Consider the following 24,594-nt stretch of genomic DNA (forward strand, 5'->3'; position numbering starts at 1 on the left):
ACGCATTTTTGGGTGCTACCTCAATATCAAAACCGCGTGAGTTAGTGGGCACAAAACAGATAATATCCTCAATTATGTAGATTGAGTTGTTACACTTACTTTATTTTCAAGTCGACACATTGTTAGCTCAAGTTATTTTAAAGTAAGCCTAACTTACGTTTAGTGCAGATTGTGTTAATAATCTGCCGTTTTGCAGTTCTGCATACACCCAATCACCCAAAGACCTGCACGTATAGCTCCAAATGGTTGCCGACCCAAATTTCTGACGTCATGTCAACACCGGTCACCGCATCTCATAATAGTCGACCACCTGCGACAATAACAATCAATTCGGACCACCACCACAATCAAAGTAAATTTAAATAATTTTTAGCTATTTTACTAGAGATAAAAATTAGTTATGAACTAGTTAAATTTCAAATTATTCGGTAATTAAATTAGTTTAAACTTTTAAATTTTTAACTCTAAACGGCCCATATCTTATATATATATATATATATTTTTTTTGAGAAATTTTATATACAGTCCACTAACATCTTAATACACTCTATTAACTTTGATTTTATATAGGGAAATTTAAATACGAAGAGTGTATTAAGAAGTTAGTGGAGTGTATATAAATTTTATTTACTATTATTATTATTATTATTATTATTATTATTATTATTATTATTTTTACAATGAAAGAAGCAAAAATCACGAAGACTGCAGACCCGAACGCCAAGGCCCAGCGAGTCGTATACCAACTGAACCAAGCAAGGGGTTTAGGGGATTAATCTACCACGTAGAAACCAGTACACAACAAAACGTCACTCCCACCAATTCCAGTCTCCTCCTCCGGCGAGCCAAAGGGGCCATCAGACCGGAGAGCACCAGGTAAGGACTGTGGTGTCTACAAAGCCCAGTATCCTTGTGGCAAGCGACACGGCACAGTCGGGGGATCCAAACCCAAGCTGCAATGAGAGAAATTCCGGCGAATAGATCGTATACGATCCACAATCGGGTATGTAATCCAGCTGATTTTTTCTAGAGTTCTTATACCTCTTATTAGATTATAGCATTGCCGAAATTACCAGTAACTGACTCAACGCCACAACCGGTCGTAAATCCAACGCTAATCCAACGTGTCAGACACAAACACGAACGTGCGAACTCAGTTCTGATTCATACCTTAATTTCTAAACACCCCAATTCGTATGTTGTACCCTCTCCATCCAACTCCGCTCTTAAAGTTCGTCTTACGTTGTTAGAATTCAATGCTTCTGATTTAGGGTTTTACTTTAGGTTGTTTGTATCAAACCCTGAGCGTCTGCTATTCATACTCGGAGCCGAAGCCCTGCATTGGAGTATTTAGACAATAACAATGTAAGTTTGTAGTTTATTTTCTGCAAAGTAATGATTGTATCATGATTATTGAAATCAGTATGATCAATCAGAAAGGATTGTAGTTTATAGATTCTGAGAAGTTTGTATGATTTTGATGGTATATGTGTTTATAGGGGAGGTGTTAAGTTGGAGCTTCGATGTCCCAAAAAAGCATACAGTATTGCACTTGACCCTAACCCTGATTGGACCTTTGACGATCTAGTCTCGGAGCTTAATGCTCTCGAAATCAAGATCAATAGCGGTTCTAAGGTTCCCCTCCCTTTTGCCAAAGAGAAGTCAAGGTATGTTTAAATGTCTGTGACTTGTGATTCATTCCGATCCTGTCTCTTCTGAGGTATTTCGTGTGCTACATTGTTTAGGGATTTACCGAATCGGAAGAGTAATGGGAGGAAGTCTAGTAGCCCGTTTGTTATGCGTGTGTTTGAGGATGACATGGACAACTTTGAGAATGAAGATGAGGAGGTTCATGATAAGAAATCTGGGGGTGGTAGACGGTTTAATTTTGATGATCTCTATCTCAGGTATGCAATACAACTACGTACTTGAGTTTTTTTTTCTTTCTATATATACTAGTAGTTTGTTATCATTATGATCATATATGCAAAGCCTTTGAAGATAGTCTGGATATCTTTTACTTATCTTCCTATATTTCAAAGTCTGATATATTTTTTCTTATCTTTTTATCTTTTAGTGACAGTGATGATTCTGGTGATGAATCATCTTTTTCCCCTGAACCGTACCTAATGTTGAAGGTTGATATAGCGGAAAGTGGTTTGCTTGAGCTATCCCGTGAACATCAGTTCAGAGTGAAGGTGTGTAGTTATGTAGCTTGTTTTAGCGTCACACTGTTTCTCACTTGTTTGGGGTGATCATACTCTTCTAGATTCGGTTGCTGCAGTATACATGTTTGGCTCAATCATTTCAGTATGTGCACAAACTCTCATCCTTTGCGCTGTTGTAGTACCTACTAAATTCTAGTGTATCCCTGTAACTCGTCTTACTGTCCCAAAATTTCTTCTGGTTACAGCTACTTTTTAAAGGAGACATGATGTTCATTTGCTATTATTTTTTAAATTAAAATCTGCATTCATACAAATTTCAATTTAATCTGTTTGTTATGAAGTTATTGTGAAGGAATATACTTTGTTGACTTCATAAGGCAAAGTAGACATTTACATGCTTTATTTTGTGTCAATGCACAGCATATAGAATTGAAATTTCTGGTTTGTAATTGTGGTCTTTCATCCTTGGTGTTTTTTTAATTGAATTGGCTTGACTTGCAGGAGGAGATTAGGAACCAAATATCAGCACTAGAGACAGAGCTGAAGAGTGAAACTGACAAGTCTACCTCTGCACTAGTTAGAGTTGAGAAATATAGAAAAGAAAGATCTGAAATGGATAGAAAACTAGATACTCAATATCAACGCGAGATGTAAGATTGCATTTTTTTCTCCTAATATTACTGTTACCATTTGTATTGTTTGTTTTTTTCTGATATAAGTACTATCATGTCTTAATTATTCTCTAAGCCTTCTTTTTCCATTTAAGAATACCTTAATATTGGATTAAAATATTTAGGACAACATTAAATCTGTAAATAAAACTCTAATTCATTATTTCCTGGTTTCTAATAATCTCTCAATGCTTGTTTATTTCCTTTTAATAGTTACTTCAATACATAGTGAAGGAAACATATTCCTCATAATTCTTTCTAATATCCTGTAGAGCGGAAGCACTTGACAATCACCTAACATCAGTCCAGCGGGACCTTGAAGTCAGATCTCAAATGGAAGAAAGAAAAATAAGAATTGATGCAGCTTATGAAGATGCTAAACGAAAGGAAGCTGAAGAAAAGTTGCGACAAGAACGAGCTAAAGCGGAAGCTGAGGTCTTTGGGCTTATTATCCCTCTTTCTTTTTATATCAAAATTTCGTTGGTTTCCATGATTATGTGCCCTTCTATGTTATGCCTTTAACTACTCTATAATATATATATATATATATATATATATAGCGCCGTCGTTGCGCGTCGCCGGAATCACAGACGTCCACACTTTTGGTGCAATGCGGACGTCCGCTCTCGATCCTCCCTATATATATAATTATATATATATGTAATATAGTTTTTTTCAGTCTCATAGTTGCACTTTAAGTAAAAGCTGTTCAGGAAACTTTAGGGCAAGCAAGAAAAATGATCTTTAGGGTATTTGGTTATCAACCAGAGTTCCCCACCAATTTCCTCAAATTCCACATTCATGCTCAAAAAGCATTCCTGTGAATGCAGCTGACCTATCTTAGTTTGCTATACCATTCATCCTGTGTTCCAAAAGCCATATTTGGCTTGTCACTCATCTTGTCATTTTCCTTGGTATTTCTCTCTAATATATACATTGGCTTCTGATAAAAGATAGTTGGTGTATATACTACAACCCTTTCTTAGTCCAACACTGTTACTAATAAGATAATATTATAAGTGCAGGCAAAAAGAGCTGAGGAAGCAAAGAGAGCCGAGGAAGCAAAAAGAGCTGCTTTGGAAGCTCAGAGAAGAGCAGCTGAGGAAGCTGCAGCAAAGAAAGCTTCTGAAACCTTAAAGAAGCCTGATACAGATGCCAATTTGGGAGCTTCTACTGCTCAATCCGGTGGATCTCAAATAATTAAGCCAGCAGCAGCAGGTATTCCTCATAAATGAAAAAGAGAAACTCTCTTAAACCTTTGTTTCATCATTGTATTTTCAGTTTCTTGTTGATGAAATTTTCCATCATCTAAGGCCTGAACTTGGTTATCTGATGGCAGCTAACAAAATCAGGGCAGCTGAAAGTGCTTTAACTTTAGAGCAGGGGAGACTGCAAAAGCTAAAACAGTTGGATGAAGAAGTCCAGGCACTAAAATCAAGTTCTAACGAGGTCTGCTGGCACACTACCCACTAGTTAATGAATAGTGCTGTTCTTTTTGCTATTTGTTATACAACGACTAATTACCATCAGTATATGTATTTGAATTTCTATATGTAGAGTCTGCTATGTTCTAGATTCTGTTCCTTTAATGCAGTCTCTACATCTTAAATCTTTGACTTCTTTCAGTGTTTTTCAGATTTAAATGATTATTATTATGATAAAATTACGGAGTTGTTGCACTCCCATTATTCAAAACTTATCATATATATTATTTTTCTGTACATTTATGCCAGTTATTCACGTCATCTCTATTTCCTTTTTTGTTAGAATTTCGCGAAGTATGAGAGACAAATATCTAAGTTGATCCAGCAAATAACAGGAACAACAGAAAGTGTCAGGTGAGTTGAATGCGCAATTACATATTCCTGTTAGTAACATGATTTTGATACTTTATTTTGATCTGGAATACTCGCTCTATCCAGTTGCTTTCATATGGGGATAGGTACATGCGTTATGCCTTGGTAAACTCTCTCCATTGTGTTCATTTAAGTAGGAGACAAAAAGGATGATATATCTGGTCTTGCATGGAGTTTCTACTAGTTGGGATTTTTGTAGAACAATCACCTACTCTTTTCTTCTTCACTATGTGCTATGTACTATGTGGGTTGGGCCACTACACCCTGGTTTTCCCTCATGTCCTACATAAGCATATTTCTCTTAGTTTATCATAATAATATGTTGCTCATGTACCATTTCTCTTTCTTAAGAAAGAACTATGACTCTGATATCAGTGTCATAAAACTAAGCCATATCAATATGATAATGATACTTTAGTTGGATAAAGATGTAATATTCCTTTATTTGCAGAACAAAAGAATATGAACTACTCAAGGTCTTCTGCAATTCACCTTGCCCACCTTCTCTCAGCTCTTTAGCATTGGCAAAGAAGGTAATATCAATTGTTTGACCTTTAAATCATGCCCATTTCTTGTTCCATAATTGTCTTCCCTTACATGTGTATTTGGGCACAACATCCGGGATATGTTCAGATTCCGAACATATCCCATACGTGAAATCTATAAATTTCTTTTTGTAGTATCAGAATGCTCCACTTTTCTTTAACTAAATTCTGATACCATGCTGTGTTGACATTCCAATTCCTCATATAGGGCAGGTAATAATGTGGTTGGTTATTTGGATATTACAGGTTGTCGCCAACTGTAAACGCCCGGGAAATCCTGCATTTGCACAAGCATATGTCATTGTTCGCATTACTTCAAAGGTATGATTTGATGAAATAGATTATCATCTCTTTTCGTGTATTTTCAAATGGAGTCATGTGTATAAAATAGATGTCTTTATGATCATATGGTTCAATTATTTTTCAGCAAGGATATTGTTCGTTCTTTTTGACATAGATCATACCACATTTTTGTATGTGAAGCAGGCTCCACATGCGATGGACCTTATCCTTGCTGAGTTACACAAAGCTTGTATCTATACAGTTCCAAAGCACTGCTCACGGGTAAAAGAATCTATCAACTGATACAAGTCTTTTAATTGTCGTTTGTTTCTCTATTTGATCCTTAGCTTCCATTTGGATGATCAATAAATGGATATGTATAAAACTAGAACAGTTACTCCTTTGAATTTTTATGAATTTGATACAAACCATTGAACCTTATCCACTCTTTGTTGATTTTGATTATGAAGAAGATATGCAAAAAATTTAGCAGATTTAAGTCTAATAATTTAGAACTCAACTACAGGAGATATATGCCTATTTTTATGCCAAAGTCACACATCAAGGAGTAGTGATGCTGAGATGGTGTTGTGTATTTCTTTCTAGGAGACAATGCTGCTAGCCTTCATCGCATCAACATTGGCAACATGGCAATGCATGTATAATGCTGCATAAATATTGTTGTTGTTGAGGTTGGCATCAGGGTATTTCCTATTGTTGAAGTTGATGTGGTTTGCAATTATGAATGGGATTCCTTCCATTTCAATACTTTAGCGATCACAATTTCTCTTTGGACATGATGTCAATAAGGGCTTAGGACCAGAGATATGTGGTGTGATTGATTCACTTCACCAATTTAGATTAATGTCTGCATATTGTATTAACCAAACAGACACTTATGGGTATTGATACATTAACTAGTCTAGTGATAGCTGTATACTTTCTGCCAGGAAGGAACATTAATAGATGAGTGTGGCATAATGTAACGTTGACAACATTGCTGGGGCCTTAATTTTGGACATTTGAACTTTTTATTTTCTGTAGCTAGAGTCTAGGTTGTTAACAAGTGTATCTTGTCTTGTGTCACCTCTGTTGTTTCTGTGGATGCTCTTATGGATTGTGAATTTTCAAACTACTGCAGTCAGCATTTGGATCAAATGAGGCCTATTTTAAAGCTCTTGGATTCCAAGAAGATGATGAAGGAAAGATTGAGAGTGTTGACAGTTATTTGACACGATTAGAATCTTATATGAAGCTATATGGGGCACTGGTTCAGGTTTGTCTATACAGTTTCATGCCTAAGTTTTGAATTGTCTTCCAGCCATCAATAATTTTGGTTTGATTGCTGTCTACAATCTAGTTTGCTAGTATGTCCCTAGCATCTAACTGGAACTTTTTTAGCAGACGGACATGAATAATGTACATGGCCTGAAAGAAGGCTGGGCATGGCTTGCAAGGTTTGTGAATGCTCTTCCTGCAAACAGATATACTGCTGTTGCACTTTCAGCATTCATACGTGTAAGTTTTATGGAAGGTTAACATAATGTTTAAAACGAAATATGAGAAAACCCTATAACTCTACTAAGTTGAATGTTTTGAACAGATGGCAGGTTACTCTCTCTTCAGAAAGTACAGAAATCAATTCCTGAAGTTGTTGAACATGGTCTCAGACAACTTCTTGAATGCACTAAGAGAACAAGGTGATTCACAGCTAAACCCAGTTATTGTAGAAATTGATTCCTATATAAAGGACAGGGAATTCCTCCGGGAGCCTGAAGGAAGGCAATTGAAGAGCAATTTGCAATCAGATCGTTCTGTGCCCTAAATTAGATTACCTACAATTTTGATTTCGTAGGATTCAGTTTTGTTTTCGTGAAATTATATACTTGGGCAATTATTCCAGTGTATGGAATCAGTGAATATGAATATATGATGAATGACATGCATAATTTGCAGCTACTTGAATTGGGGTGTTCATGGATTAAATGGTTGAGCAAAACCAATTTTCAGATTTTAATTAAAAATTTGAACGGAATCAAGTTCACAGAATATCATAGAAGACAAACCCACAGAAAATGATAGAGAACGATGGCCTGGACTAGTGACCAACTCTGGTCTAATCATGGATTTCCTTATAAACAAGATCTTCAAGCACGAAGAACCTCAGTGCCGTCAGTGGTACACTATAAACAGGCTTCTAATGCAAAAGTTTCAGTTAAGTTTAAACATTCACCAAACTCACCTCCTTCAGGAAACACATCAAACAACAGAGTCTACATTCACTCAGATGCATCATACTTTCTGATGACAAGTAATTACACCGTACTTTCTGATGACAAGCAATTTTGATCTAGCTTTCACAACTCACGAGATTATCGGAGCAGTAAAAAACTTGGCTATGTGCAGAAAAATTGGGCTAGAAGAGCTTTATTCTAGTCTCGATTGAACTCCGGCAAATGGGACACGCTTGGAGGTACTCTCCACAGTCACAGCACGTCTGCAATACAAAAAAGGCCAGAACAAATTACTATGGAACAAGAGATTCGCAATCTGAATTTACATTCTTATTGTAAATATGATGAACTCTGTGCAACAGTAAACTAGTCTACCTGATGTCCACAACCGAAGGCCATGTCTTTCGGATTAGTAAGACAGACGGGGCAAACCTGCATTGTAAGGAATAAAAAAGAAAGAGAAAAAGGAAGAAAATTAGAGGTGCTGGAGGTTTTTGTGTATTTATTTGTTGATGAATACATAACTAGACTGTTGATGTAAAAGCACCTGATTATCGTATGTTGAATAAGGAGGTGCACTGACTCCTGCATCATAACCAGTTTGAGGAGGAGGAGGAGCTGTCCGCTGCTGAAAACTACTTGAGCCGTATCCGGTATAAGGTCTTGTGTTGTTTCTAACAGACACTGCAGCAGGTGGAGGAAGAGGAATTCTGTCAGGGGAATTTCCAGTTCGTACTCTGCGTGTTCAAGTCAAAATATTGTCACATTATTATGAGTAATGATCAAACTGGAGATCAATAGCTTGTATGTTAATCTTGAAACTTTACCCCAAGAGGTCTAGTGCTATGGTGGCCTTATATTGTGAAGGTATTTCCATCAAGGCTGAAAGAGCGAATTCTGTTTGCTTCCTCGTCATATCCACATTCTTTGACATGATTTCTGTAAAATTCACAAACTGCATACATCACGAAAAATTAGTCCTCTGGAATTATTACACATTTAGAGCTGTGAACATGGATATTCAATCTTTTTAAGGACAACTAAGTGAAGTCATTTCTCACCTGCAAGTTGTCAAACGCACGAGAAGGGATGTTGTCATCAAATTCCTTCATCAGGTCCCAGGGTCCATCTCCAACCCCAACTAATACTATAGACAAGGGGTAATTGCTGCTCAATAAACAAGCATTTGAAAGTTTATGTCAGCTAAAAAATCTTGTTTATGTAAGATCGTCTCTGAAGATATAAGCAAGTGTTAATAGGGAACCTTACCTTGCTCTTACAATTGCATCAATAGTCCTTTGTTCTTGTGGGCTGAGTTGACCATATTGTGTATCGATACTTCTAGTCACCTACGACAATGACAATATTTTTTAAGGCATAGAAAGAAACAACCGTGGATGAACTAGTGATCTTGTAGTTGAATAGTATTAAGTAATGCTTGTTTTCTCTGAAGTTTCCTGTTCTAATATATAGCTTAAACCAATTTACCTGACCATCAGCAATGATCAGCAAAACATGGTATTGGCCTCCACTTTGCTCAACAATAGTCATTGCCATTTCAATAATGGGCGCAAAGGATGTAGGTCCTGCAGTAAAAAAACAACAGCAATGATCATAAATTTGCGGATATTGATAATGCGCAGATATTACCTGACTGGAAGACTAGAAGCTACAGAACCTGCAAGTCGAAGACCTGGAACAATTTCTCTATATCGTGTCAGCACTTCCTCGAATCCAGTACAAACACAGTCATCTGGATAGAAGCTGAATACATCTTGATCATGTGTAGATGCTACAAGGATACAGAAGGAATGTGTCATTTTCATAGTCCAAAGTCCAAACAGCATAGAAATGATGCTTGCAACAAAGCTTTGCTTTCCCTTACCATCTCCAAACCCATAGCATGGAATTAGATTATCTTCATCAAAAGCAGACAATGTCTTCCCAATAATCGATATTGCTTGTTCATAGGGATTATGGCCAGTTCCAATGTGATGCAAGCTTTTCCGACCAAATGATCTCGAACCTGTTAACCAAAGAAAATAAATTAGGATATTGCATGCATTACCTCCAACGAAAGAAGGTGTTAGAATCTCAAGTATATATAATGGCTAAACCTGTCCACTCATTGCTCTTTGTGAAATCAATGCCAACGATCAGATTAGAAGACTCTAGGCCAGCTTGTGCAAGAGCACTAGTAACCTGTGGTCAAGTATATGCATGAGAAAACCAGACACATGTAACTTAAGCTTAAGGTTGTCATGTCAAAGCTAGATACACATAGAAAAGTTATAAACTTTTTCATCACGTTTCAATCAATATTTGTTATTTCACAAGGTGTAAGGTATTCCATGACAAGATAGCGTGATTTCGAATAAGCAGAACAGACACAAATATGCCGCATCAGTTCGAACCTCATCCAAGGAGCGATAATCGTCAGCAATTTTTGAATATTTCCTGTCCAGTCTCCTCCTTGGCAGTTGTGAGGGAGGTGCTGCATAGTGATGCTGAGGTGTAGTAATATAGGGGCCTTGCTGAGCAGGATATGGTACTGATTCAGGGTACTGATTCCATGAGGAAGAAGAGGCAGTTGAACCACTATGTGAAAACCTGGGACTCGACTCTTTGGAGCTTCTACCTCCCATCACTAGTACAATACCAGACAGAATCTACAAAATTCCCAATTTAAGGAAACTCACTAAACCTGAAATGTTATTTGCTGGAAAGATGAAAATTGAAACTTGGTTAATATAGCAAGTTGCTATAGATGTGAACTGAGAACCTAGTTTCAGTTCTCAAAGTCTGAAGTCTCGCACAACAGACAAAGCAAGACCAAGAACATTTATAGAGTTATAACGTATACGCAGCCAAAGGTGACTGATTCAACCGGAAATTAAAATCGATCGTTGAAAGAAATCGGTTGTTTTGTAACCGACCACCGAAATAGTTGTTATACAAAGTTTATTTATAATGTTCAACACCTCAACCAGACACTCTGACACTCATAAATAAGAACCTCCCTGGCAATTTCTGGGAACAATAATATGAAATGAGGTTCTGACTTCTGATTCAGATAACATTCCTGAGTGATAAACACGAACAAGTAAACTAAATTCTTATTCAATATATATATATATATATATATATTCATATTTAGGTATGCTATATTTTTTCATATTTTTTCAGCAAGAAACTTCACTCTGTATATATATATGAAGAATATCATATCCATGTAACCTGGCCTCCAAGAATACCAGGCAAGGTCAAATAGCCCCAGTCCTTTAGTACCAGCACAATTCCATTTAAAACATGAACCTGGATTTAGCCTATTAGGAAATGATAAGCAAAGTCATAAAAATTAGTAAACAAAATAATTCCATGATTTCATAATGCTATAACAAATTAATCAATACAATTAATATATAAGAAAATTAAGCATCAAATGGGGGATTGATTGGAAAAGCTCAACTAACAAGTAAGAGACCTGATCAGAAGCTGGGGATGAATAAACAAATGCAACTGGTATATCTATTAAACAACTAGAGGTTAAGCAACAACTACAAGTTATAGACTATTATTGGAGTATTGTTGAAGTTCTAGAGGTTGGAAGATAAGTATTGCAGGGAGTTAGCAAGCAAATTCCTTCCACAACTAGTCAATCCAGGCTATCTCATCACTGTCGTTTTGTGGGTCAAATGTTGGTGACGTCTTGAATATCACGGTCTAGGTCATCACTAACAAGGACTTTGATTAACCAAAAAACAACGAGGACTTTGAGCTCTGAGAAATCTTCCATTCATTTTTTTACATCCTACATTATCAACTATTACATGTTGCTCTTTCCTATGGGTATAAGATCTTATAATCCATAATCCTGAAGAACCTAGTCCTTAAGCTTCACCTACTATATAAACTTTGAACAGTAGATTATGTATATCTTAATGTAGGTTAGTAGGTATAAAACAAATAATCCGTCCAATAACAATGTAAAAGTATAAACACAACTTTCATCCCTAATGCATATACAAGAAAACACATATTTAAATCATGTCTATGGAATGCCTTATGTATTAGACAACCAGTGTTCTTTTTTTTCTTTTTCTTTTTTCTGAAAAACTTCATTAACGTATTTGGACAAACAGTGTTCTTTAAGAAGCAACTTTGAGATAATGATTCAATGGTTCAACCCATAACTGGATCCAATACTTTTTCATGGGCCATCCCCCTAGCCTACTTAACCCGGGCCGGCCCGTTTAAGCTTCAAGACCCAAAAGTCACGTGATGGCATCATAATGGCGCGTGCATATTCCAGGGAGGCAAGGAAGCAATCGCCACGTCATCAATTAGCCGGGGTGTAAATAAAAGGAAAAAGAAAAAGGAAAATATAAGCGAAGAAACAGAGGGAAAGGAGACTGGTTGGTACTGATCGTTGTCGTCGCCTCCACTACGCACCCTACCTCCCTTCGTCTTCTTCATCATCATCAATCTCTCTCTCTCTCTCTCTCTCTCTCTCTCTCTCTCTCTCTCTCTCTCAGGTACCTAATCCCTTTCCCTAATTATTCTAAAACCACCACTAATTCCGTCTCCTTTTTTACCGCCACAATTTCCAACTTTACCGTCTCAGCCTCTCGGTTACTTCCGTCGCTCGTTTCGGTTTCCAAAGCCCTAGGATTTCGATTTTTGATTGGAATGATAAGACTGTGTCGGCGCCATCGGAGATAACCAATAGTTCGGCGTAATGGCGAGTAGCGGCGCCGGCGACGAGGACGCCGATGCGGTGCTGAGCGACGTGGAGACCGACGATCCGGTCCCGATCGTGATCAAGACTCCCCCGCCGGAGCAAATCTCTGCCGACCGGTTCCGCGAGCTCCTCGCCGAGCTGGAGCGCGAGCGGCAGGCGCGGGAGGCGGTGGAGAATTCGAAGTCGGACCTGCAGGTTCAGTTCGGCCGGCTCAAGGCTCTGGCGCACGAGGCGATCAAGAAGCGCGACGAGTGGGGGCGGCAGAGGGATGAGGCGCTGCGAGAGAAGGAGGAGGCTCTGCAGCAGAAGGCGGAGCTGGCGAAGCAGTTAGACGACGTCGTTAAGGAGAGAGATGGATTGAGAGCTGAGATTGGGAATTCAACGCATATGCTCATGTCTGGGATTGATAAGATTGCAGGCAAGGTCAGGAGCTTCAAGAATTTCGCGGCGGGGGGACTGCCGAAGTCGAGCAAGTACACCACCGGGCTGCAGGCGGTGGCTTACGGAGTTATTAAGAGGACGAATGAGATTGTGGAGGAGCTTGTGAGGCAGATTGAAGCCACTGCCAAGTCGAGGAACGAAACTAGGGAGCAGATGGATCAGAGGAACTACGAGATTGCCATCGAGATTTCGCAGCTGGAGGCCACCATTGGCGGTTTGAGAGAAGAGGTTGCGAAGAAGACGAGTATGGTGGAGAGTTTGGAGAAGAGTGTGGCAGAGAGGAGTGGGAAAATGTCGGAGATTGAGAGGGAGGTGGAGGATAAGTTGAGAAAGGCTGAGAGTGAGGCGGCAGAGTTGAGGCAGTTAGCTAGAGAGTATGATGATAAGCTGATGGGTTTGGACTCGAAAATGGAAGAGCAGAGGCCGTTACTGGTTGATCAGTTGAGTTTGGTATCGAACATTCATGACCGGCTGTATAATATTATGAAGGTAGTTGATGCCAACAATTTGGACCAGTCGGATTATTCGGAATCCCTGTTCCTCCCTCAAGAAACAGACATGGAGGAGAACCTGCGTGCGTCTTTGGCCGGGATGGAGTCTATATATGAACTGACAAAGATTGTTATGGAAAAATCAAGGGATTTGGTTGAGGAAAAGAATTATGAGATCAAGAGTTTGGATGAAACAGCGACTCGGTTAGTGAAAGAAAAGGAACAAATTGGATCGTTGCTAAGGAGCATTTTGTCAAATAGGATGACATCAAATCCATCTTCTAAGACAAGGGAATTGTTTCAAGTTGCAGAGAATGGTTTGAGGGAGGCTGGGATAGACTTTAAATTTAGTAAGCATATGGAGGATCGGAAAGTGGATGTTGAGGCCGAGGAGGATGAAATATACACATTAGTAAGTAACACTTGTGTTTTCTCTGTGTTGAATGGTTATTCTGGAGTTTGGTTATGTTTTAAAGCGAAAATATTTTGTCTGTGTTAATGATATGTTTGTTATTGCTCACAGGCTGGTGCTTTGGAGAATATTGTTAAGGTATCTCAGCTGGAGATTATAGAGCTGCAGCATTCTGTGGAAGAACTAAGGTACACTTTTTGTACTCGAAAATAATAAGCTGCGATTGATTTAATGCATGTGTCGTTTTTGGTGCTTTGATTTAAGGAAAAATTTCATACTTTTTGTAAGTGTTGTACTTTACACGGTGTCCTGACATGGTATTATTATTTTCTATGTGCTGCTTTACCATATTAAGGGCAGAGGTGAGTTTACTTAAACAGCATTTAGAGGCCCAAGCTAAGGAGCTCGACCATAGAATGCATAAAATTGAGGAACTTGAAGATAAGGAGAGACTAGCAAATGAAAGTGTATGTAATTTCAATTATATTGACTGTCTAATTATTGTGCTTCAACTTCTGTAATTCATGGTTGTCTAATATGAATAATCTGTAACATCTATGGCACATCATTTTCGAACCACTTTATGGTCATGAACCAATTTAAGGAGTATCATGAAGTCATTTCTATCTGTAGATTGAAGGGCTAATGATGGATATTGCTGCTGCTGAAGAAGAAATTACAAGATGGAAAGTGGCAGCAGAGCAAGAAGCTGCTGCAGGCACAGGTGTAGAACAAGAGTTTGTGGCACAGGTACCCTTTCAGAGTTGGCGTTATTGTCATGAGATAAATAGTCTAATAAAATTGTCTTCTTTGGATATAAGTCTATTTCAATATGAGATAATATAACCTGGGACATTTGTGCAAGTCTTTATTTATTAATTACCCCCAAAAAAAAGTCATGGTAGTTTATATTTTATAATAGATGGATCACCCCTAGGTTTTATTTCGGTGTGTGGTAGGGTTGGTCTAAGTCATGGTTTATCATATACATTTATGGAAGCTATGCCCTGATTGTGTATGCCAATATTGCACCACCTCAAAATGAAAACCTGTTGAGCTTGTACATATGGTTGAAGTTGGGGGTATGTTACTATCATGCTATCCAAGAACCAAGATTGTTATTTTAAATACACATCATTAACTGAGTCAACATCTAATTCTTTCATGGTAATGCATATTGGACAAATCTTTATTATTGATTGGAAGAAAAGATTTAGAACAGGGATCCATTTTGATATATTTGAAAGAACCATATAGACTTTAGATGAAATGAATTTGAGTGAGCAGGTATAAATTATACTCAATCGGTCGAGATGCATTTAGTTTCTCTCTTTCTTCAATATTCTCTTACAAATACCAATATGCTGTTATCATTACATCAGTACATTAACATCAAAGAAATGGCTGAATTCCCAAAACTTGAAACCCACATTCCAAATGGATCCTTGATCTATCTTTTATCGTGCCATGAGTATGTTCTTGAGTGTGAGAATAATGACCATGAATGGCACCTGCAGTTATCGGCACTTAAGCAGGAACTTGAAGAAGCAAAGCAGGCGATTGTGGAGTCAGATAAGAAGCTCAAGTTCAAAGAAGAGACAGCAGATGCTGCCATGGCAGCTAGAGATGCTGCGGAGAAATCCCTAAGATTGGCAGACTCACGGGCATCTAGGCTCCGAGATAGAGTAGAGGAGCTAACCCGTCAACTTGAAGTATTTGAAAACCGGGAAGACTTGAGGGGCCTGGGTGGACCTAGATATGTATGTTGGCCCTGGCAGTGGCTTGGGCTGGACTTTGTAGGGTTCAGTCGCTCTGATACTGAACAACAGAGTGGTTCAAATGAAATGGAGCTAGCTGAACCTCTTCTATGATTAACCCCCTTTTATAGTTTTATTTTGTGTATTTACTGTGATCTATCAAAATTAGAACAGTAAAGAAATTACCAGCTTCTAACAGATTTACTTGTCAAGGTTTCCCTTAACTGCAGTGATAAAACTTTGTAATCGATTGATGTCATGTGGTGAGCACTTCTAGCCGAAGTAAATTCATCATAATGATGCCTTCAGGGGAGTTTCCGCTAATCTTGTTACTGTAATGTAAATTTTTTTTGTTTTAAATTTAATTAGAATTCTTGATCATATTCAGTTCTAGAAGAGGCTTGAGAAAAATTGGAATGGAAGGTGAAAACTATTATCAGTGTCCTGTCTTGGTTTTTGAAATTTCCAATTTGTTTAAATGAACTTAAGAAGGGGTTTTGTGGATGGGTGAAACACTATAACGTCCAAACCTTTATTTCTCAAACTTTCATTTTACAACTCAAGTGTACAAAAGAACATTATTGCTAGGTGGAAAACCTCACGGGGACAAGGTTGAGAGCAGTTTTCTTAGAGACAGTGAGAGCAAGTTCCCCGGTTGTTTCTTCCATGTTGATGTCGTCCTCCTTCATTCCCTCCGGCAATTTCCAATCGAAGCAGTACAGCAGATTTGCAAGTACAAGCTCCACTGTGGTGGTTGCCATGTAAATCCCCGGACAAATTCTCCGACCAGCTCCGAAAGGCAGGAACTGAAAGTGCTGCCCTTTAAAATCCACAGAGCTATCGTCAAACCTTTCTGGGATGAACTCTTCTGGGTCTTTCCAAAATTCGGGATCTCGTGAAATAACCCAATCATTAATAATGACTTGTGTTTTTGGCTCAACATCATAACCAAGGACTTTAAATGGCGCAATGGATTCTCTGGGAGCCATCAAGGCAGTTGGAGGATGCAGTCGAAGTGTTTCTTTGACTATCATCTTGAGGTATGGGAGTTGTTCTGTAGTACTTTCAGAGACTTTTCCTATGTTTCTAACGCAGCTTCTCATTTCATCTTGTGCTTTCTTCATCAATCTCGGCTTCTTAGCTAGCTCTGCCATTGCCCATATCACGGTACTTGCGCCAGTATCTATTCCACCTAAAAAGAAGTTCTGTTCACGATACAATAAATCGTTATGATTAACAAAAGGAAAATGATTGTTAGCCTCAAAATCTTAGGCCAGGCCTCAATTCTAGGTGTCATATCTTAAGCAGCACGTCAACTATGTCGTCGTGCACTTGTTGTGTCCTCCCAGGCTTGAGATGATCATCAATCACCTGCTGGAAAAAGCCGTGAAGTTCCCCAGAAACCCTTTCAAATTGTTTTTGTTTCCCGGATATCTTGTCTATAATGTACCCAATTTTAGAATTGAAATAATCAGCTGCACAGAAGCCTGAAAGCATTATTCCAGTTTCATGAAGCACTTGTTGAAACCTACTGTGCTCCAAGGTACTCCCCTCGAAACTTGTCCCAAAAATAATCCTGAACGCCATACTGGCCATGACAGCATACAACTTCTCAGTAAGATCAACACATGAAGACGTCGAAGATGCAGATTCTCTGGATATTGAACCAATCATCTTAGCCACTTCTTCTTCCCTAATCCCCCGATAAGACTGGACTCTTTTCACACTGAAAAGCTCTAGCACACATATCTTTCTTATCTCTCGCCAATACTCACCGTACGGCGCAAATGCCATGTCTAGATAGTTGAAGGTGAGTTTTCGAGACCCCGTGGAGGTAGGTCTGGTGCAGCAGTTGAGATCATTGTCTTTCAGGACCTGTTTTGCTGCTCCAGCTGATGAGATTATGATCGTCGGTATGCGACCGAGGTGAAGGAGCATTACTGGACCGAACTTTTTGGAGAGGCGCCAAAGATTTTGGTGAGGTGGTGAACCAGATCGAGTGAACTGGTGTAAATTGCCTATGATGGGAAGCTTAGGAGGGCTAGGTGGGTAGTGCTTCAGTGGCTTTTTATTCTTTTTCAGTAAAAGCAATAGAGTGAGAAGAAGGAGAAATGGAAGCCATACGATTTGTAGTAGGGTGTTGAGAGCCATATATGGGAGCTTCAACGATATTGTACGAGTTACTCTTCCTGTTTTTCTTCTTCTGCAATCATATATATAGCAAAAGCTGAAGAGCAAGTCACGATCACCTCATACTATACAGCCGCCTTTACCACTAGGTTGGCGCGCACTTCTTCTGTTTTTTTAGCTAAGATATATAATTTTATCGATTTTTAGCCGGAAGACACATATATTATAATTTATAAGTTGTTGAGACCAATACATATCATGACTTAAACGTCCAAGCAAATGACAAATTACCTCCATTAGCAATTTAGCACCTATCACCTTGGGTTAGAGATGAACTTAGCTTGTTAAGAATAATCCTTCTGTAGTTTGGAAAGAACGACAAATGTGATAGCCAAGAGATATATTATCTATACCGTTTCACATACGCTACTAGCTGACTGACAATGATGGGGACCGATCACTTCATATAGTGTTCCGCTGTTCATCCATTTCTGTAGCTCGCATCGTTTGCATTAACCCCATAAATTTCTAGAAGTAAATGAAAGGAGAACCACTCGTTCGGTCGACAGTCGACACTCCCATGCACACTGGCCAGATAGATTGTTTGAGGGCATGTGCATCATCGCTAAACTGTTCTACGCCCTTGATTCTACCTTTTTTTTTTTGTCTCCTTCAATAATCATCGCTAAACTAATTTAAAGGGTGTCGCCCGGTGGGTGTGATTGTCTGATATCTTCCTCTTTGTCCTATGTCATGTGTGGTGGATGTAATTGTCTGATCTCTTACTCTCTTTGTCCTATGTCATGTGTGGTGAATGTGATTATCTGATCTCTTTCTCTCTTTGGTTTATGTAGGTTGGATCAAGTTATCATCCAGGAACTAGAATTTGCAGACAAATTGTTTGAATGTTATATGCATGCACCAATTCAACACTGTATGTCTGTATCCTACTCAATGTTTCAAAAGTCTAAGGTGTAGCCGAGGTAGTTTTCGGAAGAGCCTCACTAAGGTGTAAGTCTTGAGACAAAAAGCGTAAGTCTTATGTATGAATTCATATACTTATGCATTAATTAGTGTTATATGTAGTCTTACATATAACATGATTTGTAACCAAAATAGACATGATAAATTGTTATTCATTCATAACAAATACATATAAAAACCATGCAATTAATCAAATCACCTTGCATAACATAAATTCATATATTAAAGTACTAACTAGTCTTGATAAAAATTAAAATAAAAACAAGAACAATGTTTGTACTAGCTTCAAACTTCAAAATCGTCATAATCATCAATTAAAATATCATTATTTAAATCATCATCAAAATGTCATCATCACCATCACCTCCAACACCGACACCTCAAATAACATCATCTCCAACACAAACATAGGTTTGGTAGAAAGGGATCGGTAGAGGTAATATTTTTAAAGTCTCAATCTCAAAACCTAAAAGACTCTGTCTAAAAAAATAGTTTTTTAAATAAAAAAATTGTCTATTCAAAAATAATCTTGAACTAATTTTTTTTTTAGGCCTTCACATTTTCGCGACTCAAAACGCGACTTGAAACACTTTTTGTGCCTTGGTGTGCACCTTTTGCGCCTTGGTGTGCACTAAAACTAAGACCTTTTAGTCTACGTCTTGCGCCTTGGTGTGCACTAAGACTAAGACTAAGGCGCGCTTTGTAAAAATATGATCCTACTAGCTTGTTGGGACAAACAAACCGAGTTCGAGCATAAGTGAGTCCTCTCCAGCTTGATTGATAAATATTAAGGCCGGCTAGGAACATCTAACTGATAATTCTAGCTTAGAGGTCGATGAAAGAAGACGGATACTATTGCTAGCGAGCTATCTTCTGAATAGAAATGACGTATCTTACTGCTTATCATTATTTAGGGTTTAGTAGGCGCGCGCAGTATTTTTTTTTGTGGCATTAATTGATATTAATTTCAGGTGGCGTTCCAATTCAGTATATTACCAGAACATAAATGATGAAGGAGCCAAAAATAATTACAAGATTTTTCGAGGGGGCCAAAGTATAGGACTTAAAGACTTTTATAGTAATTATACATAGTTTTACGAAGAAATTTGACCAGGGGCCACAGCCCCTTCTGCCCCTAAAGGCGTTCCGCCACTGAGTATCTAGGAAACACGGAAACGTGCATACACCCACGTTTCCCGTTTCCGAAGCGGAACCACTCCGGAACCACTCCGGAAACGTCCGGAAACGCCCGGAAACGCCCGGAAACGTGCTGGAAACGCCCGGAAACGTTCGGAAACGTGTTTCCAGAAAAATGAGTTTTGGAAACGCGGTGGAAACGCGAGTTTCTGAATTGGAAACGCGAGTTTCCAAAAAATAAAGGTTTTTTAATGTTTTTTTATTTTGAGATTTTGAATTACTTAAATTAAAATTTTGTTATTATATTTATTTTTTTTGTATAATTTATATATATTTATAATTTTTTTTTATTTTGACGTTTCCAAAACGTACCCGCTTCCTAAATTTTTTGAAAAACACGCTTCCGCGTTTCCAAACGTTTCGCTTCCACGTACCCGTATCCGATTCCGTACAACCTAGCTGAGTATATACAACATATATAGGTGAAATAGAAGAAGCTAAAACAGAAACTCGACCACAAACCCTAGATACCCACAAAGATGTAATACCCACAACATAGTTCTATGGTTTGATGGACACATATTGTATGCACCACGGAGTGCAGCCACCATCGCATACTTTATTGATATCGATATGATTTGAGCCATTAATTTATCGAGGTAATCCACAGCCATCAGATTCATTTTTTTGGTAAGTAAGCCTTTAACGGTCAATGTTTTATTGACTACACAACACTATGAGGTAAATAATTAAAATTTGTAAGTTTTTCAAAGTTTCATAAAAAAAACCTTGGAGAGAGAGAGAGAGAGAGAGAGAGAGAGAGAGAGAGAGAGAGAGAGCTCTTTCTTGGTGGCGGCGGGAGCGTTGGTCCGACTACGTCTGATGCTGGTGATGACCTTTACCCTTGACGGTGTTTCTTGCGTGCGGTCACTGCCGGCCCTGGGGAAAGAGCAAGTAGGCCCAGGTTTAGGGCCCAAAAAAATAGGGGTCTTTTTGTTTCTAAATTTACAATTAATTACTAGGTCTAAAATTATGATTTTTTCCATCTTTGTAAATCTAATATTATATTTAACTCTTAAAATCATAAATTTAGTATGAAAATGATACATTACATTGCATTATGGATATGAATGTCTTGAATTTTATTTAATTAGTTAATAATTTTTTTTTATTTTTTGTCTAGGGCCTTACAAACAGAGGGCCGGCCCTGCATGTGGGCTAGCTCCGCCATCGCCCATAACATGGTAATTGCACCAGTATCTATTCCACCGAGAAATAAGTTCTGTTTCACAAATATGTCATCACCATTAGTACAGAATTAACCTGTTAAAACTAGACAACATCAAATACAGAACTAATCTATTGTGAAGCTTTCAATAGTTCAATCTAGTATCATGATCGATGTAGCCAGACTGTTAGTTACGTAACTAACAGTCTACTAGATTCTCTAATAGTGAAGTTATAGTTGTGGGCTTGTGGCTACCTAGACTTGACCAAAACCATGAATGAGTTAAGTTGGAATGATGCAGACATGATCGAGGCTAAATTTTATTGATAATGCCATGATATTTAATTGTGTAGTCATGTCAGGCGTCAGCATGGGAGTTGAACTCAAAATCAACCATTTTGAGTTCATCGCTCAAACTTCTAGCACAAGTAAAAATAATAATTCTAATAAGAAACCACAGTATTAAGAGGCAGAAAGGCAGTGAGAAAATTAATTTTGCTTACCACGAGGAGTGCCTTGATGTTATCATGGCCAAGATGAGCAGATCCCAAACCAGTTTGCTCCTTGACTATTTTAAGCAGCACGCCAACTATGTCGTCGTGTTCTTGTTGTGTTCTCCCAGGCTTGAGATGATCATCAATCACCCGCTGAAAAAAGCCGTGAAGTTCTCTGGAAACCCTTTCATTTCAAATTGTTTATGTTTCCCGGAAATCCTGTCTATAAAATACCCGATTTTAGAAGGAAAATAATCAGCTGCGGAAAAACCTGCTAGCATTATTTCAGTTTCATGAAGCACGTGATGAAACCTATGGTGTTCGAAAGTACTCCCTTCGAAACTTGTCCCTAAAATAACCCTGAAAGCCATACTGCCCATGGCAGCATACAACTTCTCAGTAAGATCAACACATGAGGACGAAGATGGAGATTCTTTGGATATTGAAGCAATCATTTTAGCCACTTCTTCTTCCCTAATCTCCTGATACGACTGCACTCTTTTCACACTGAAGAGCTCAAGAACACATATCTTTCTTATCTCTCGCCAATACTCACCGTATGGCGCAAAACACATGTCAAGATAGTTGAAGGTGAGTTTCCGAGACCCGAATGAGGAGGGTCTGCTGCAGCATTTGATATCATTATCTTTCATGACCTGTTTTGCTGCTTCAGCTGATGAGATTATGAGGGTCGGTATGCGACCGAGGTGTAGGAGCATGACTGGACCGAACATTTTCGAGAGGCGCCATAGATTTTGGTGGATTGGTGAACCTGATCGAGTGAATTGATTTAAATTGCCTATGATGGGAAGCTTAGGAAGGCTTGGTGGATACGACTTTTGTGGCTTCTTATTCTTCTTCAGTAAAAGTAGTAGAGGGAGAAGAAGGAGAAATGGAAGCCATAAGATTTGTAGTAGGGTGTCGAGAGCCATATATTGGAGCTTCAAATAGGCTGAGCTCTTCTTTTTTTTCGATTAATTACTTTGAGCTCTTCTTCTTGTTCAATCTCATATATATACAGAAAAAGCTGAAGTACAGGTCAAGATCACGTACATCGATCATACAATTCGATAGCCATCACACTGGCGGATCTAGCCGGCCAGTGGCTTCCCTGGGCTTAAGCCCTTGCAAGATTTTTGAGGCAAACATGTTTAGTATTTATGTACTCCACACCATTACATCAGTCTTTAATCTAAAAGAAAGTATCAGTAGAACGTAAGGTAAGGATTTCAGTAAGAGATGTTATCTGGGACCTCTGTTAGCGTAGATTTGGGTCAGCGTATTCATAGAGCTTCCTTTTCCAATATCTATCTACACCTCATTTCCTTGTATGGACTTAGATTTCAATTCCCTATCTTGCTACAGATTTTGGTCCATCAGTTTGTCATCTCTAACTATATATATAGAGATATATTCTCAGCTCCGGACGTCCGGACCGTCGGATTCGTCCGTTCCGGTGCCGGCAACGCGCGATGACGGCGCATATGGTGTCGGTCGTGCTCCCCTCCTCCCGGCACTCCTGTCTGTGCTAGCTGGAGCTCCAGCGCAGCTGGCACCATCAACACCGTCGTCGCGCGTCGTCTGCGCCGGAACGGATGAATCCGGACGGTTTGAACATTCGAAGCTAAGAATATATATATATATGCAAAAGCTTTTCAATCTCACCATACAACGCAATTTTCGATGTATATGAATAAGGTATTCTAATCATGAACAAAAGAAATTAACTAAATCGCCTATATTTTCCTAATATATCATTACTCATACTAGAACATGAAAATCATTCATATTCATGATCATTCCCACAAATACAACAATCAAGATTGAGGAGCTTCTTAGTCATGCCATAAGAAGGGATGGACACACTCGTTTACATGCAATTGAGCTTCAATTGATTATTACTTCTACATGAAGTACATCGATCTTCATTTAATTTTTCTAAAATAAGAGATATAGGAACCACTCAAAGCGGTTTATGAACAACCTTATGTAAAACCAAATGGAGTTACATATCGAGAAGTAAGAAAATAAGTTTTTTTTTTGTATGTTAGAATTAGCCCGTGTACAATTTAAATATTAAATCTGCCACTAAAGCTGGCCATGTGGAATTAGAAATTGGCAAAGTTGAAAATTAAGATTGTCATGGAAACAAGAATTTTCCTGGAAAGTAAGAAGGGAATTTGTACTTCTCCAGCTGGTGACCAGGTTGGTGGGTTTGTCGTAGTGCATCAATACTCAATCATAAATATTACACTAGGTAAGATGCAGAAGTACGTCTTCATTCCCATAGGTGATGTTAGTATCGTTCCTAATTATGAATATCGAGAAATTAAGAACATCACCCTTTTGCAGTATGGAAAGAACATAGTCCACAGCGAGAGGTACGGTATATATATAAATTATCTTTCATGTACGTGTACGTATCAGCTAGTTGATGAATATATCAATTTCATCCATTTTTTGAAGCCTTTATCGTTTGCATTATACTCATGTATTTATGTTTATAAGTAAATAAGAAGAGAACAACTCGCACATGGCCACACGACTCACACCAACTGTTGTACATATATGTAGAAGGCAATTTTATGACACTGGCCGAATAGGTTGTCTGAGGGCATGGATGTACATTCATGGCCAGTTAGCTGATACTATTTGTGGCTCCCTGGCCTAGTAGCGGAAACTCTCATTCAAAGTATATATAATCATGGAGAAACAAAGTTTTATGGTGTTATTGACTATTGAAAAAAAAAAGTTATTGACTGTTGAGCATGGATGCAATGCAATATTCGAGCTGGTGGATGTGATTGTCTGAGCAGGAAGAGTCCTCTCTTTGTCGTATTATGCTGGATCAAGATATATCATCTAGTGTTAACGTAGTGATTATACTGATGTGATACGTTGTATTCTTTGCAGGTGCAGTACGTTGTACTCCTTGTCTCTTTCTTGTCACAAATGGCACAAGACGTCAAAGTAGAGACCACGGTGGCGTGGTCTTCAACTCTCCGACGCTCAAGTTAGGCTGA

At 38.5% G+C, this 24,594-nt stretch overlaps 5 protein-coding genes across 8 annotated transcripts; 2 read left to right on the top strand and 3 right to left on the bottom strand.

Moving 5' to 3' along the window:
* Window positions 1-752: 752 nt before the first annotated feature.
* On the top strand, window positions 753-7,477 carry LOC126791908 (mRNA export factor GLE1). Of its 3 annotated transcripts, none has more exons than XM_050518402.1 (16): window positions 753-1,003; window positions 1,272-1,365; window positions 1,500-1,667; window positions 1,746-1,907; window positions 2,078-2,198; window positions 2,670-2,818; window positions 3,112-3,274; window positions 3,865-4,057; window positions 4,179-4,288; window positions 4,607-4,677; window positions 5,147-5,228; window positions 5,487-5,561; window positions 5,727-5,804; window positions 6,664-6,798; window positions 6,924-7,040; window positions 7,126-7,477. In XM_050518402.1, coding segments are annotated over exons 2-16 (1,848 nt in total). In that variant the 5' UTR covers window positions 753-1,003; window positions 1,272-1,363; the 3' UTR covers window positions 7,348-7,477. The 3 variants fall into 3 exon arrangements, with proteins under 3 accessions (XP_050374359.1, XP_050374358.1, XP_050374360.1); XM_050518401.1 differs by having other exon boundaries at window positions 1,285-1,365; XM_050518403.1 differs by having other exon boundaries at window positions 1,285-1,365; window positions 6,927-7,040.
* A 144-nt stretch (window positions 7,478-7,621) lies between these two features.
* Window positions 7,622-11,367, bottom strand: LOC126791913 (E3 ubiquitin-protein ligase RGLG5-like). Of its 2 annotated transcripts, XM_050518408.1 has the most exons (13): window positions 11,241-11,260; window positions 10,994-11,082; window positions 10,171-10,425; window positions 9,874-9,958; window positions 9,642-9,782; window positions 9,435-9,548; window positions 9,245-9,342; window positions 9,026-9,105; window positions 8,818-8,923; window positions 8,584-8,711; window positions 8,304-8,493; window positions 8,132-8,188; window positions 7,622-8,019 (listed from the first exon to the last, which is right to left on the bottom strand). In XM_050518408.1, the coding sequence occupies exons 3-13, from the start codon at window positions 10,399-10,401 to the stop codon at window positions 7,939-7,941; spliced, it is 1,311 nt and encodes a 436-aa protein (XP_050374365.1). In that variant the 5' UTR covers window positions 10,402-10,425; window positions 10,994-11,082; window positions 11,241-11,260; the 3' UTR covers window positions 7,622-7,938. The 2 variants fall into 2 exon arrangements, with proteins under 2 accessions (XP_050374365.1, XP_050374366.1); XM_050518409.1 differs by lacking the exon at window positions 10,994-11,082 and having other exon boundaries at window positions 11,241-11,367.
* Window positions 11,368-12,193: 826 nt separating this feature from the next.
* On the top strand, window positions 12,194-15,922 carry LOC126791907 (uncharacterized). Its single transcript, XM_050518400.1, has 5 exons — window positions 12,194-13,841; window positions 13,953-14,029; window positions 14,197-14,308; window positions 14,475-14,591; window positions 15,359-15,922. The coding sequence occupies exons 1-5, from the start codon at window positions 12,495-12,497 to the stop codon at window positions 15,710-15,712; spliced, it is 2,007 nt and encodes a 668-aa protein (XP_050374357.1). The 5' UTR covers window positions 12,194-12,494; the 3' UTR covers window positions 15,713-15,922.
* A 187-nt stretch (window positions 15,923-16,109) lies between these two features.
* Window positions 16,110-22,395, bottom strand: LOC126791911 (cytochrome P450 71B26-like). Its single transcript, XM_050518407.1, is given in 3 exon segments — window positions 16,110-16,803; window positions 21,581-21,760; window positions 21,763-22,395. Coding segments are annotated over 3 exon segments (1,344 nt in total). The 5' UTR covers window positions 22,306-22,395; the 3' UTR covers window positions 16,110-16,182.
* LOC126791914 (cytochrome P450 71B36-like) lies at window positions 16,861-17,794 on the bottom strand. The gene has a single exon (XM_050518410.1). The coding sequence runs from the start codon at window positions 17,747-17,749 to the stop codon at window positions 16,892-16,894; it is 858 nt and encodes a 285-aa protein (XP_050374367.1). The 5' UTR covers window positions 17,750-17,794; the 3' UTR covers window positions 16,861-16,891.
* Window positions 22,396-24,594: the final 2,199 nt, after the last annotated feature.

The sequence above is a fragment of the Argentina anserina genome, chromosome 4, assembly GCF_933775445.1.
Source record: "Argentina anserina chromosome 4, drPotAnse1.1, whole genome shotgun sequence".
Lineage (NCBI taxonomy): Eukaryota > Viridiplantae > Streptophyta > Magnoliopsida > Rosales > Rosaceae > Argentina > Argentina anserina.

What these genes read in the sequence shown, in the direction of transcription:
- LOC126791914 (XM_050518410.1), bottom strand. Translation starts at nt 17,749, where the DNA reads ATGGCTCTCAACACCCTACTACAAATCGTATGGCTTCCATTTCTCCTT.
- LOC126791908 (XM_050518402.1), top strand. An exon ending in AACATCAGTTCAGAGTGAAG is followed by an intron (nt 2,199 to 2,669) that starts GTGTGTAGTTAT and finishes CTTGACTTGCAG; the next exon opens with GAGGAGATTAGGAACCAAAT. An exon ending in CTTTAGCATTGGCAAAGAAG is followed by an intron (nt 5,229 to 5,486) that starts GTAATATCAATT and finishes TGGATATTACAG; the next exon opens with GTTGTCGCCAACTGTAAACG.
- LOC126791913 (XM_050518409.1), bottom strand. Translation starts at nt 10,401, where the DNA reads ATGGGAGGTAGAAGCTCCAAAGAGTCGAGTCCCAGGTTTTCACATAGT. An exon ending in ATTATCGCTCCTTGGATGAG is followed by an intron (nt 9,959 to 10,170) that starts GTTCGAACTGAT and finishes ACTTGACCACAG; the next exon opens with GTTACTAGTGCTCTTGCACA. An exon ending in GATGCAATTGTAAGAGCAAG is followed by an intron (nt 8,924 to 9,025) that starts GTAAGGTTCCCT and finishes TTTATTGAGCAG; the next exon opens with CAATTACCCCTTGTCTATAG.
- LOC126791907 (XM_050518400.1), top strand. Translation starts at nt 12,495, where the DNA reads ATGGCGAGTAGCGGCGCCGGCGACGAGGACGCCGATGCGGTGCTGAGC. An exon ending in CATTCTGTGGAAGAACTAAG is followed by an intron (nt 14,030 to 14,196) that starts GTACACTTTTTG and finishes TACCATATTAAG; the next exon opens with GGCAGAGGTGAGTTTACTTA. An exon ending in AACAAGAGTTTGTGGCACAG is followed by an intron (nt 14,592 to 15,358) that starts GTACCCTTTCAG and finishes TGGCACCTGCAG; the next exon opens with TTATCGGCACTTAAGCAGGA.